Here is a 12966-nt window from a genome sequence, read left to right on the forward strand (position 1 = left end):
TGGCACTGTTTCCATAAGATTTCCTTATTTTTGATTGAGACATGTCTTTATCCCTTCCTGAATGCATGTGGACAAACTTCTACCACATGCCTTGTTTCTGGCTCATTGTTCGTCTCCCTCTCGACCTCAAATTTTCTATCCTTGGTTACAGGTTGTCATGGTTTCGAGGGCCCGGCAGAGGCAGGAGTAGGAGCCATTTTAGGGACAGCTGGCCAGGTCGGCCTCCACCTCCCCTTTATCCCGCGCAGAGATGCTCAGGGGGGATGAGGGGGGACATTGTGCGAGGATTAGAGCTTCCTGTGTGTCAGCCGCATTACAGGGGTGGGGGGGGGGGGGTGGACAGAGAGTGAAAGAGGCAAAGAATGAAAGAGAAAATGAAAGAGCGAGCATATGAAAGAGAGCATGACACAGAAAGCAAGAGGGTGTTTGAGGGGAGGGAGTGAAGTCTGTACAGCTGCACACTCAATCACATTACACAAGTATGTTTGTGTGTGTGTGTGTGTGTGTGTGTGTGTGTGAATAAACACACACACACACACACACACACACACACACACAGCCATCAACATGCACACCACCAGTCTGGGAAACTAAAACATTAAAGGAAGCACACTTTAAAAAAAAAAAAGGGTGAATGAAGACAATTGCTGAAGAACAAAGTTCCTTATGGAACAACAAAAACAACTAAAGCATCGTTGGATGTTGAAAATAGCTTAACGGGTGGCAGTTATGTGTTCAATGCAATTCAAATAATGCACATACATAAAAAAAACAAAAGCACAAATCTTGAGACATTCAGACTTTATTTCTCTTTTTGACAAGTTAGAACCACATTACATCCAATACAACACAAAAGTTGTTAAGAGTTCAACAGGACCAACAAAAGTTGCTTCAACCTTCAAGATTACAAAAATATTGAAAGCTTAAATCTTTATAAATTTTGAGCTGGTTTTGCTCATCTGCAGCAGTGTGAAAACTAATATGATTTGCTGTTTTTCATAGTCAGCAATAAAAAAACCTTAATACATACAAATCAGTGGGGATTTTAAATAAAGAAAGTTGAAGAACAGGCATTGTGCAGAAGGTAAATCTGACCCTCTCAGCAATTCTATCCCATCATCGTCGTCATAAACCTCCCTTGTCAATAAGAGTTTCAGCAGTCACAGATATAGTGCAGCTATTTAGAGAAACACCTACAAAGTACAGCAGCATGAAAGTAGATAAAAACAGGGTACATGAAACAAAATTGATATTTACATTCAGCTGCACATCTGTTGATCAATTTTGGTATGGTCCCTATAATCCTCTCTCATCTCACACATCAGGTCAGTCCCTTTATTCATAGATTTGGCTCGAAATTATAAAACATTTTTTATGTTTTACATGTATTTTTATGAGCATCCTGAAGTTCCAAATTGATTTCTGAAATTGCACTTTTAATTGACACACAATTAATTTGCTTGTCATTTGTTAAACACAAACATTATTTTCAAGATCCAATTTCTGTGCATCCTGATATTTGATAACGAAAGACCAAGTCTTTATCAATATGATTTAATTGTCTTCATGAAAAGGCACTACTATTACATATGGACTGATTTACTAATATTCTACAATATCAAACAATTAAAAACTACTCCTTACCACAAAAAAGTTGAACAAAAAAAAAAAAGTTTCAGAAATTAGTAAACAAGAATAGTGCTAAAACCTAACTAATCACATTCTTTTAAGCAGTGTCTTCAGGTCTGTCTTCAGTAGTAGACACCGGATGCTCGGTCAAAGACAATTTATTTGTACTTTTCTCTGACATGCTTTTAGCATCCTCTCTTCTCAGTTTTTGATGGGTCAACTCCTCTGCACACTCCACAACTTTTCCCTCAGAGGACTGTGAGGATACAGCACTGGCCAACTGATTCATACTTCCGCTGTGGATTTTCATATGCCCCTGTTGAAACACATAGAAGTCTTGTTTCTAACATAAACATGATATCACAGGTTGTTAATGAATATTTAGTTGATATTAATGTCATCTAACATTCCATCTTTTTTCAATATAGCACATTAATCTATGTACCTTCAATCCACTGCGGCTAGCATACTCTTTTCCACACTCTGTGCAGCTGTACGGTTTCTCTGAGCGTTGTGGTTGTGGAGGGGCTACAGGGGTCTCTGATGATGTCACTTCAGTCTTTTCTCTCTCTTTCCTTTGATCCTCTTTTTCTGACGCTTTTGCATCCTCAGCATTCCCCTTCTGCTCTACGGCTCTGTCTGAAATGTGCAAAGAAGCATTCTCTGTAGCTTGGTGAGAGTCACCATCATTGGGCTCCAGAACCTGGTCGATTCCATTCACATGAAGCATTGTCTGCTCGCTGCTTTGGTCTGACTTTGACTCAGTGGTAAACCCTGGGCTGGAGGGTGGAGTGAGGGCAGGTGACAGATTGAGAGCTTCAGCGTTTAAACTAGCTTTTGGCCCGCTAATCACTGTTTGATGTGAAGCTCCATTGTGCCATTTTTTATCAAATAAGGTGTCCTGGGAGTTGGTCCGGGTACAGAGAGATAAAGGCATGTCTTCATCCTCTTCTGCAGAGCCATTGACAACTTGAGGTTTGCTCTGAAGGACTGTGCCATAATGATTCTCATCTGAATTGTCAGGTGGACTGTTTTCACCTGATGGACACTCCTTTTCCAGGGTGACATTTGGACTAGCCTCAGGTGTGTTGTCATAACGATCTTGATCTGACTCCGTGAGCTGATTTGCATCACCTGATGCAGTATCTCTTAGGCTAGCACCAGACTCCAATAAGCTGGCAGAGGAAGACATGCTCATATTTAGAGGAAAAGACTGAAGATTTTTGGGTAAAGAAACGCCATCAATTTGACCAGGGTCTTCCTCTGACTGCAGGTCTCCATTACTTTCCGGGGGCAGATGGCCCCCCAGATGCATCCGAATGTGATGCTGCAGCACCACAGCATTGGTAAACTTGCGCTGACAGAGTGGGCATGAATTCTGGCCACGTGCATTGGCTGGACGTGCTCTGTGTGTGGCAAGATGAGCCCTTAGGCTTCCCTTTGTGGAGAATGAGCGGCCACAGAGTTTGCAGGGGAATGGACGTTCACCTAAGTGAGTGGCCTGGTGGAGACGTAATGCCCTTGGGCAGCTGAGGACACGGAGGCATACCCCGCACTGATTAGGAACCAAAGAGGAGGCAGCTGACCCTTGGAGCTCTTGGCTGGCCAGCTCACCACTGGGATTCAGGTTAAGCCCTAGGGCCGCCATCATCTCCCTCCTGTAAGCTGATATAACATTAGCATTGGTGGTTGTGGATATGTCATTAGTCTGAGCCTGGCCTTCATTGGTGCTTTTTGGGAAGGGCTGCTTCTCTAACTTCTGTGCCAGTCTCTGCAGCTTGGAGGTGTCAGAGGTGGCAGAAGATGAGGATGGAGAGGAAGAGGGAGGAGTGGAGTTTTGAGGTTTGGGGTATGAGGAGAAAGGGAAGGTAAGTGGGAGGTGTGGGGAAGGGAGGTGAGGAGGGCGAAGAAGGGCAAGGCTAGGATGGTGGGCAGAGTGGCCTGATGGGAAGAGAATTTTCGGAAGGTGTGCCAGCTGGGAATATGGAGAACCAGGATGTAAAGTAGAGTGTGGCGGTGTATTCTCATCAAACCTCTGCTGCTTTGCACCTTTGAATTGGCCAGTCATTGCAGAGGAAGTTATGGATGAAGATGACGACTGCACACTAGTGGAAACAGAGGCTGCCGCTGCAGCTGAGGCACGGTTTAGCTGTAGCAAAGAGTGGGCAGTGGAAAGCAGGGCCAGATCAACACTGGGTGGTAACGGAAGGGAGGAGGGAGATGGATGAGATGACCCAGACAGGAAACCAAGAGCTAAACTTTCTGGCACACCTACACTACCTTTAACCCCAAAAGGCTCCTCATCCTCTGCTCTACGTTTTCTGCGCCTCTGTGATGGCCCTGAGCCAGATCCTGACTGGCACTGCTCAGATAAAGCAGGTGGCAAGAGAGAGAGCGACAGCTCTGGATTTTGCTCACGGTGACGGAGGAAGTGGGCTTTGAGGTTGCCACGGGTTGTGAAGCGACTAAGGCATACCGGACATTGGTATGGACGCTCACCGGTGTGGGATCTCAGATGGATCTGTAAGGAGGAGTCACTGCTTAGAACCTTCCCACAGAACCTGCACATGTGCTGCTGGCGGCCTGAAGAGGAGCTTGATGATCCGTTTGACGTACTAACAGTGGAACTGAGAGATAGCTGGTCCTGGGAGAGGCTGACCGTGGGCAAGGGAGGAGTTGGGAAATTCATACCATTGCCATGACTGATGGAGGTGTTGGGAGACTTTTCATTGAGGTAACGAGGTGGAAGTCCTAGCGATAGAGAGAGAGGGTGCACAGAGGCTGAAGAGGTGACTAAGGATGAGGAAGATGTTGAACATGAAGTTGTGGAATAAGGAGCTCTGGTTCCATTTGTGTGAGATCTGTTGGGCTTGGATGTAGGAGCTTGGGGAACTAAAGAAGCACCATTATTAGGTGGGGAGCTAGAGCCTGCATCACTCTGTTGACCCTCCCCAGATCCCTGAGGTGCATCTTGGGTACTGACCATACCACCTAGGCGCAGCACCTGCCTGCAGATTTCTTCTGTAATCTGCATTTGGTGAATCTGTCTTTGCTGCAGGACCCTAAGCTCCTCTAACAGTATAGCGAGGGTCGGCGGCACCTGGAGTTGCTCTGAAGGTGATGAAGGAGTTTGGTGGATGGGACTAGGACTTCCTTGATGAGGTGGTGCACCCAGCGACGATGAAGAGGATAAAGATGAGGAAGAGGAGGTAGTGGTGGTTGCAGAAATACCCATTGGTGGGGACGTCACAGTTGAGTGGGGATGATGAGATGAAATATGAGTGGATTTCTGCTGGCTAGGGGGAGGAGAGTGGGTTTGGGATGAAAGGGAAGGATGTGGGAAATCCGGAGAGAGAGACGAGTGTGCATTAGGCAGAGATGTAGAATATGAGGCAATGTGATTTGGCCAGTGGGGAGGAGAAGAGCTCTCATTGGGGAGCGAGGGAGCATGAAGGCCACCAGGAGATGATGTTGGGGCCAAAGGAGGCTGACAGTCCCGAAGGGATGTAGGAGAGGAGGATGCAGATGACGAGGTAACTTCAGAGGCAAGAGAGGTGGATGGAGATTTCACTGGAAGCTGGTCATCTGGAAAATACAGAAAATAAAGAATCAGTTTTTCAAGTATTTAGCATTTATTTTTTAGACAATGACAAATATTTGAAAACATAATACTGTTATGGCATTGTTTCATTATTTTATAAATCAATTTATATATTAATTGTTGTAAAAAGCCTTCCTATTTAGGCCAGCTCCTTTGTCAAGCTTTCTTTCACTAAAACACTGAATACCACTTGTCATTCCACATTTTTAATGATCTTTCACCCTTAAATCACAACCTTTATATACCACACTCACATCATATGTCCTCACTCTTGCCACAACTCACTAACCATCTTGCAACTATTGCAAAGCTTTTTAAGGCCAATTCACATCAACAAACAAGTTGGCTCAAGTTGGCTGTTGGATTTAGAATTTTATTAATCATGTTAACACTGCCCCACCAAACACCAACAAACTTCGAATCAGAGATTCAAGTAACACCGTGTCTTCACTGGATGTGTCAGTTGTCACATCCAGTGTAGACAGCATCACTGATTATAATCAATACAACTTCTACTGTAGTTTGTCATGTCACGCTGTGCCCCTCGCATCCGGTGTAGAAGGTGTAAGTCTGATTAAGGCAAAACTGATGATCCTGTAACCACTATCAAAATTGTACTGTTATTAATACCTTTGCGTGTCATCCTTTGTCTGAAAAAATCAGTGAATAAAACGAAAGCAGCCATGGGTGAACCACGCTTAAGTGAAATATGCGTATCATCATGACAATGGTTCGTGGCCAAGTCAGATGACAGAGTTTGTTGTAGTTTGTTGGACAATAATTTCACACTGCTCAGATGTTCCACGACCCAATAAACGCTGATTAAGCATGTTCATTTGGGTGAAAACAAACTCCAACCAACGCCAACAGATGCCAACAGGGGTAACACACTGATAAAACAAACTCCAACAGACTAGTTTGTTGGTGTTTGTTGCCGTTTGTCTGTGCAGTGTCAATTGGCCTTTAGAGGACAATAGATATCACCACAACAGCCCATAACCCCTCTTAACCCAACCCTCTGTCCATCAACTACATCTTTCATCTCTCTATTCACCCTTCCCCCCTGACCCAACACAGGGTCAGAGGTCAGGGCATAGAAAGGGTTTTGGGCACTGTCCATGTGCTCTGATTGGCTAGATGACCTAACCTCATGAGCTCTAAGGTCAAATTCTTTTAGAATCTTGAGCGCAGAAAAAGAACTAGAAGAAGGGGGTTGGGAAAATAGTGGGTTGACTGACAGACAAACTTTTTCCATTCTCTTGCATATTGATACACAAAATGACTGTACATACTTGCTATTCGATTTCAATAGTTATTGGCAAGAACAGTTGGTAAGTTGTGAGGGGATTTATATATATATATATATATATATAAATTCCCCCACCACTTACTACCTGTTCTTGCCAATAGCTACAGAAATCGAATGACAAAGGTGCAGTATCTTTTAGAATCATTAACTACATTTTTCTTCCATGCACACATGCAACGATGCATTCTTTCTCCTTTCTGTATTCTAACAGTGGAACCCCAACTGAGCAGTGGTACAAAGTGAATAGAGGCAAGGGAGTGGGAAGGGGGGAACACAGCGTGAACAGAAAAGAGGAGCACATGGAAACATGAGAGAGAGAATAAGGGAGAAGAGGAGAGAATAGAGTGAAAAGAGATTAATCTTTACCCAAACACCCCCTTCATCCCCTCCCCCTTGCCTGCACCTTATTCACACTGAATAGGAGACTCCTCTAAATGCACCCCCAGCAATCAAACTGACTATGCTGCAAGTCTCTTGGAGGACTGACACCAGTGAAAAGCTAATGCAGTTATGGCCCCTGAGTGATTCATGTCAACATAATGACTGGCCATACGGCTGAACACCTTTAGACCAACCCTCTGGCCATATCTTCAAGAGCCTTTTTCCAATATAACACATTTAGCAGACATTTTAAGTGGGAAATGTCAGCAAACTACCTATTAAAAAAAAAAAACAGGTCATGGCAGTAACGTGAGCTGTGTGCAGCAACTTTTAAACAATGGTTCACTGAGTAGAGGGCCAAACGCACTAGTGCATTTTAACCTGTATCATAATTCTTCAGATGTTAAAGTGTTCCAATTTTAAGCAATAAAGAAAAAGAAAAAAACAATTGGCTATAACATGATTTTGGGTAACAGGTGCTTTCGGTAAACTACAGAAGTCAACATTTTAAGTAGATCAAAACCTTTCATCAAAGTTGTCCTAAAACTTAAAACCAAAATGTGTTCTTGTTTTAGGAAATCTTTGATGAACTTTTTTAACCCACTTCAAATGCTGACTACTATATTACCAGTTATGCAAAACTTTTTAATTAACCAGTCGTTAAAAAAAAAACATCACTATCAATTTTAGTCCAGGGTAACAAATAATTAACAAAGGAATGATTTCCTCACCTTGCGGCATCAAGCGCGTGCCCCCAGGGTCCGCGTTAACGAGCTGCTGGGGCCGTTTCTGTTTCCGGCGCGACATGATTCACGAGCAGCCGATGAGAGTCACGGGCATCAAACAACTTTGCAACACAAACTATAAAACTAGTTTTGAATAGCCTAGATAAACACCGAACTCCCTTGTTCGTTAATAATCCACCTTGCAGGATGCTTAAGACAACATCGCCTTCTTTTGAAAGAGCTAGTAACAAGTAAATAAAAATATAATTCGTGTGGGCTCTTGAAGCGGACCATAAAGTCGTCCGCTGTTGCTGTGTGAGATGGCGAGTGCGTGTGTGGCTGTTTTTCCTCAACAAGTCCCCTCTTTCTCAAACTTGTCCACTCTGCAGACCTCCTCCCCTCCTCCTCTCCTCTCCTCTCCAAAGACACACACACACTCACTCACTCACACAAAAATACAATCTCTCCTTGTTCGGACATTTGCATTTCAATGGCGCGGAACACCGTCTCTTTTTCTTTCTTTCTCCCTCTTTTGCGTTTCTCTTAATGCTAATAGCAGCTCTCGAGTAATTTAGACAACTGAGTTATATAGGCTATCAATACGAAACACTTTTTATATTTTCACATACGTTTGTAATGTATGCAAAAAGGGAGTTTATACCCTCAAGATTCTGACATCTGTCTGTTTTAAACAACTTAATGACTACACTTCATTTATACGCCCATTGGGAGTAGAGACGCCTTTTGTATTGGCAGGTCTACTGAGATTTATGTGAAATCTAAATAGGTGACATTACAAATCATCGGATTCACGGGAAAAATAAATAAATAGACTATCTGTTATCAGGTCACCTAGAAAGGAAATATAAAACATTTCAATTATCGAGAAAGGCATAGAGGAAGATTACGCATGTAAAAAGTTCACCAGATGTGAAAGTTGTGTATTTCAAAATGATGTGGAATCAAAAAATAATTATATTAAGGGAGATGATGAGGAAGGTGAAGAGATGAGATAATACATCAGGCAGCTTGTAGTCTATAACTGTAAGGGCTGCTGGAGTAAAGACCCCCCGCGGCTCGCTCACTTTGTCGGTGCGTCCGAATATTCAGAGCTCTATTTAAAATGCATTGAATAGGAAGGGAATTTCCAACAATGGCGACCTGGACACAGTTGAGTGGGCATCTCTTTCTCTCTCCTCAACCCCAGGATCCATTGCCGCTCCGCACAATGCCCCCCTTTCACCCCCGCCTCTGTTCTCATACACCACGTGGAGGAGGGATGAAGTGAAAAGCCATTTTTAATTAGATGTATCAAAAACAAGCAGCCGACCTGCACAGTATCTCATATAAGGCCAAGCTATCCACTAGCCATAAAGCAGGATTTTTCTTCTACATGAGTGTATTTGACTTATTTACAATAATAAAGTATAATTTAAGATAAAAAAAATATTCAAAGTCACAATAATATTATACTGTACATTTAAAGCAAACCAATAATTGAAGTAGGCTAGAGTAGGTAGCCTACTCTTCAGTGTTGTCAGATTTGGTTTACTCTACATCTGGCTGGTTTTAATTAAATTGTGAAAATGTGCTCGGTTGGGTGGAGAGACTTTAAGTCGAATTGCAAAAGTTTGGGCATTATTCTAATCATTTATATTAGGAATTTGCATTGCTTAATTGTACAACTTAAATAAGTTCTCTTTCAATCAAATCAGCCAGAATATTGATAGACTTGCATTATTTACTGCTGTTCGGAGGTGCCATTTATCAGTGCCGTAATATAGTCCTATATATACTCTGTTCAATTAAAATTAGTTTCCTGTTTCCTTAGACCTAACCACCACATATTTTGGTAAGTGCAACATAGCCTACTTGACCAGTGAACGTCGATTTTTTTTCTTAAATTCGTCTTTCTCAGAGTACGTAAACATCATTTATAACATAATTTACAGAATGTTTGTGCCGAGTTACAAAAGTGTTATTTAAAGCGCATCATGGCGCCTCTGGAATGTTTGCGTTCGCTCATTCAGCAGCCAATCAGATGAGGCCAATCAAAACCTGCGCGCCGCGCCGCTGTGCCTGACTGTAAACAATGAACAACACACGAGCAAATTCTCGGTAAACTATCCTGTGTTATAAAGCTACATATATCAGAAAAGTGATATATAGCCTATACATACATTTTTTAGCTATATATATATATATATATCCGCATAAGTCTGATTTAGGATTCGAACAGAATTAAGAAAGCTTGAGAACTCGTTACTTTTCCCGCGCTGGTAGTAGTTTACACCTAAAGTGCACATTTAGCCTAACCTTTTATCGTTTCTCGTCGTCAGACTCAGCTTAAGCAGTAAAACAATATACACATAGAAATATAATACTTTAAATTTCTGCCTCCTTCCATTAGAACAGCCATGTCTGCGTCTAAATTCACCTTGCTGTGTAATTCGCATAAATGCCGTGCAAAGCTGAGTGGGTTCGCGTGGGTCACGGCCTGCTCTCACGTCTTCTGTGATCAACACGGTTCAGAGGAGTTCAGCCGCTCTCCTGCCATCTGCCCCGCCTGCTCCTCCATGCTTTCGGGCAAACTGGACGTCTTCAGAACCGAGCTGGCACCATCAGAGCAATACAAGGCTATGGTTTTGGTCGGACTACAGCCTGAAACGGTTTTGGAAATCAGTCATAAAGCGCTAGACTTTTGGACCTACCAGGTTCGATGTCTGTGGAATCTGAGAGAGGTTGGGATTAATGCACCTTCCTTCAAAATGTTTAGTTTTGTTTGTGGTTATTTCAGGTAAATCAGGAGAGGATGCTGATGGAGTACAATCTGTCCAGGGCTGGAGGACACGTGATTCAGATGGAGAAGTGTATGATCCAGCAGAGCCAGAGCAAAGAGCTGGAATTAAATGCATTAAAAGGAGAGATTGCATCACTGAAAAAGGTCCCAAATATGTTCATACCATCAGACCAGTGCCCACTCTCAATTTTTATAAAGTAACAGTCAAAATAACTACAAAAAAAAAAACATAATAATGTAAATGCTATTGAAACTTGTGAAATGACAAGTAAAAAAATGGAAGGACCATTTTTAATACCAAAAATGTTAACCATATACAAATATTTTTGGTCTTTCAAGAAACCACCACTTATCCATTTCAACAAGTGGGTGCCTTTAATTTATCAAGTTACTATAAGACTTTTATACGTTTAAAAAAATGTATTAAAAATATATTCTGTTCTTTTTATCTCTCTTCATAAAAAAAGATCTTAAAATGTATAATGGTTTGCACACAATATTAAGCAGCACAACTGTTTTAGAGATAATAATAAATGCTACCATTTGTTATAACATTACAACCTTAGCCATCACGGGACTTAATGTTTTAAATACATTTTAAAGAAGAAAAAAAAAGTTTCATAATTTCACTGTATTAATAAAAAAAATGTGTGGTTACACGTGTTGGAGTGCCTCTAGCTCACAATGGAAGAAGTTTAAGACCACGAGAAAAACATTTAATCAAGTATGTCCAAGTACTTCATATATACAGTCCATGGCCAAAAATATCGGCACTTTTGGTAAATATGTTGTATTTGGATTATTGTACGGCTGGAAGATCCAAACATGGCCCATTATAAGATTTCTAACAGAGTCAGTCCCTTTTTGATTTTTTTTTATCTGTTGGTATTTGATAGAATCAGTGATGTCATGTATCTAAACAAGATGTCCAGGACGTCCAGCAGAAATATAGGCCCACAACATTCAAAACACAGCAGTATATTTCATTGTACACATGGGGTACTCTTTATCCCTGTGTGCACCAAACCTATCTTGAGTGTTTGCTGCTAAAAAGCTTTTTTTTTTTTTAGTTTCATCTGACCATAGGAGCCAGTCCCATTTGAAGTTCAAGTGAGAGTCTTTGGCCACTCACTCTCCTCCTCACCGTGCATTAGGAGGATATAGACACACGTCCTATTCTAGGCAGATTCGTAACATTTACTGTTGATTGGAACTCCCTTAATTATTGCCCTGATGGTGGAAATGGGAACTTTTCTTAAAGCCACTAATTCACTAATTTGTGAAGCTCATTTATCGTTTACTGCACATCAGAAATATATTCTTTGGTTTTTCTCATTGTGATGGATGATTAAGGGATTTTTGGCTTTGTTTTCCCTACTACTTATATTTATTTTATCAATGGCTGTATAATTTCATTTTCATAATCACCCTGGAGTGCTCAAAATTGTGAATATGAATGAGAATATACTTCAGATATATTGTACTCATAAGAATTTCTAGGGGTGCCAATAATTGTGTCCAACATGTATTTGAGAAAACTATATTCCCCATTTTAAATTCTTATTATCCAATGAAAGGTTGGCTTTTTTTTTTTTAAATAAAATATCAAATGGATTAAAAATGCAGATTAATTTTCACAGCCTAATTTGATCATATTTACCAAGGGTGCCAAGGGATATTTTTGACCATGACTGTCGAAGCATGAGAATGTTTTTATTTTATGTTTTTATCAGGTGCTGGAGGAATATAAGCGGAAGCACAATGAGGTTTTGGAGCGACTGAATGAACGAAATAGGCAATATCAGAAGCTGCAGGGACTTCTCGACTCACTACGGATGCACACGCTGGGAACGGGAGAGAAAGATCCCATTTCCCATCCTTTCACTACAGGTCAGGGGGGGGGAAGCAAATGGGTGGAAACAAGTATAATGGTTCCTTATTTAAACAAATTATTGTAATTGTCTATTTTACCCTGCATAAGTAAAATCAGGTCAAGAGTTCTTTATCCCACTGAGACCAAGATTGTTCAGATGTTATCAACTGTTGTAAAGAACAAAATATGAAAAATATTTGCAATTATTATCATCAGGTTTGGTCAAACAGCGCTCACCGCATAGCAGTCCTTCATTCCTGGAACCAGAAGGTGACAGGTTCTTCTCATTGGGACCAGAAAACGCTAAAACTTTCTTCCAGTTCAGCACACCCACCCGAGACAGAGCCCAATCTTTTATCAAGAAAAACTAAGTTTAACATGAGTTTCACTACGATGCTTGTTTCTTTCACTTATGAATTCTGATTTCAGTTCTAATATAAGATTTCAGCCGAATATAGTCGTTCCCGTTTAGTTCTTTATGTTCTTTCAAGTTGATTATTTATTGAAAAAGCTGTTACATAGTTAAAAAGTGTTATGCTGTAAATATTCACAACACATTTCCACGAATGTAAATGACTTTATTGTGGAAAATAACTCAATTAAAATATGTGGGAAAACTTCATGTAAATGATGTAGGACCTGCCAAAT

The 12966-nt window shown here is 41.2% G+C and overlaps 2 protein-coding genes across 3 annotated transcripts; one reads left to right on the top strand and one right to left on the bottom strand.

The window, feature by feature from the left end:
• Positions 1-779: 779 nt before the first annotated feature.
• Positions 780-10221, bottom strand: si:ch211-212k18.5 (sal-like protein 3). 2 transcript variants are annotated; one of them, XM_059525728.1, is made up of 3 exons: positions 10083-10221; positions 2075-5214; positions 780-1945 (listed from the first exon to the last, which is right to left on the bottom strand). In XM_059525728.1, the coding sequence occupies exons 1-3, from the start codon at positions 10099-10101 to the stop codon at positions 1727-1729; spliced, it is 3378 nt and encodes a 1125-aa protein (XP_059381711.1). In that variant the 5' UTR covers positions 10102-10221; the 3' UTR covers positions 780-1726. The 2 variants fall into 2 exon arrangements, with proteins under 2 accessions (XP_059381711.1, XP_059381706.1); XM_059525723.1 differs by lacking the exon at positions 10083-10221 and adding an exon at positions 7652-8013.
• On the top strand, positions 9649-12935 carry LOC132116889 (E3 ubiquitin-protein ligase CCNB1IP1). Its single transcript, XM_059525772.1, has 5 exons — positions 9649-9763; positions 10056-10359; positions 10443-10589; positions 12179-12335; positions 12535-12935. The coding sequence occupies exons 1-5, from the start codon at positions 9738-9740 to the stop codon at positions 12687-12689; spliced, it is 789 nt and encodes a 262-aa protein (XP_059381755.1). The 5' UTR covers positions 9649-9737; the 3' UTR covers positions 12690-12935.
• The last annotated feature ends 31 nt before the right edge of the window (positions 12936-12966 follow it).

The sequence above is a fragment of the Carassius carassius genome, chromosome 3, assembly GCF_963082965.1.
Source record: "Carassius carassius chromosome 3, fCarCar2.1, whole genome shotgun sequence".
NCBI classification, from domain to species: Eukaryota; Metazoa; Chordata; class Actinopteri; order Cypriniformes; family Cyprinidae; genus Carassius; species Carassius carassius.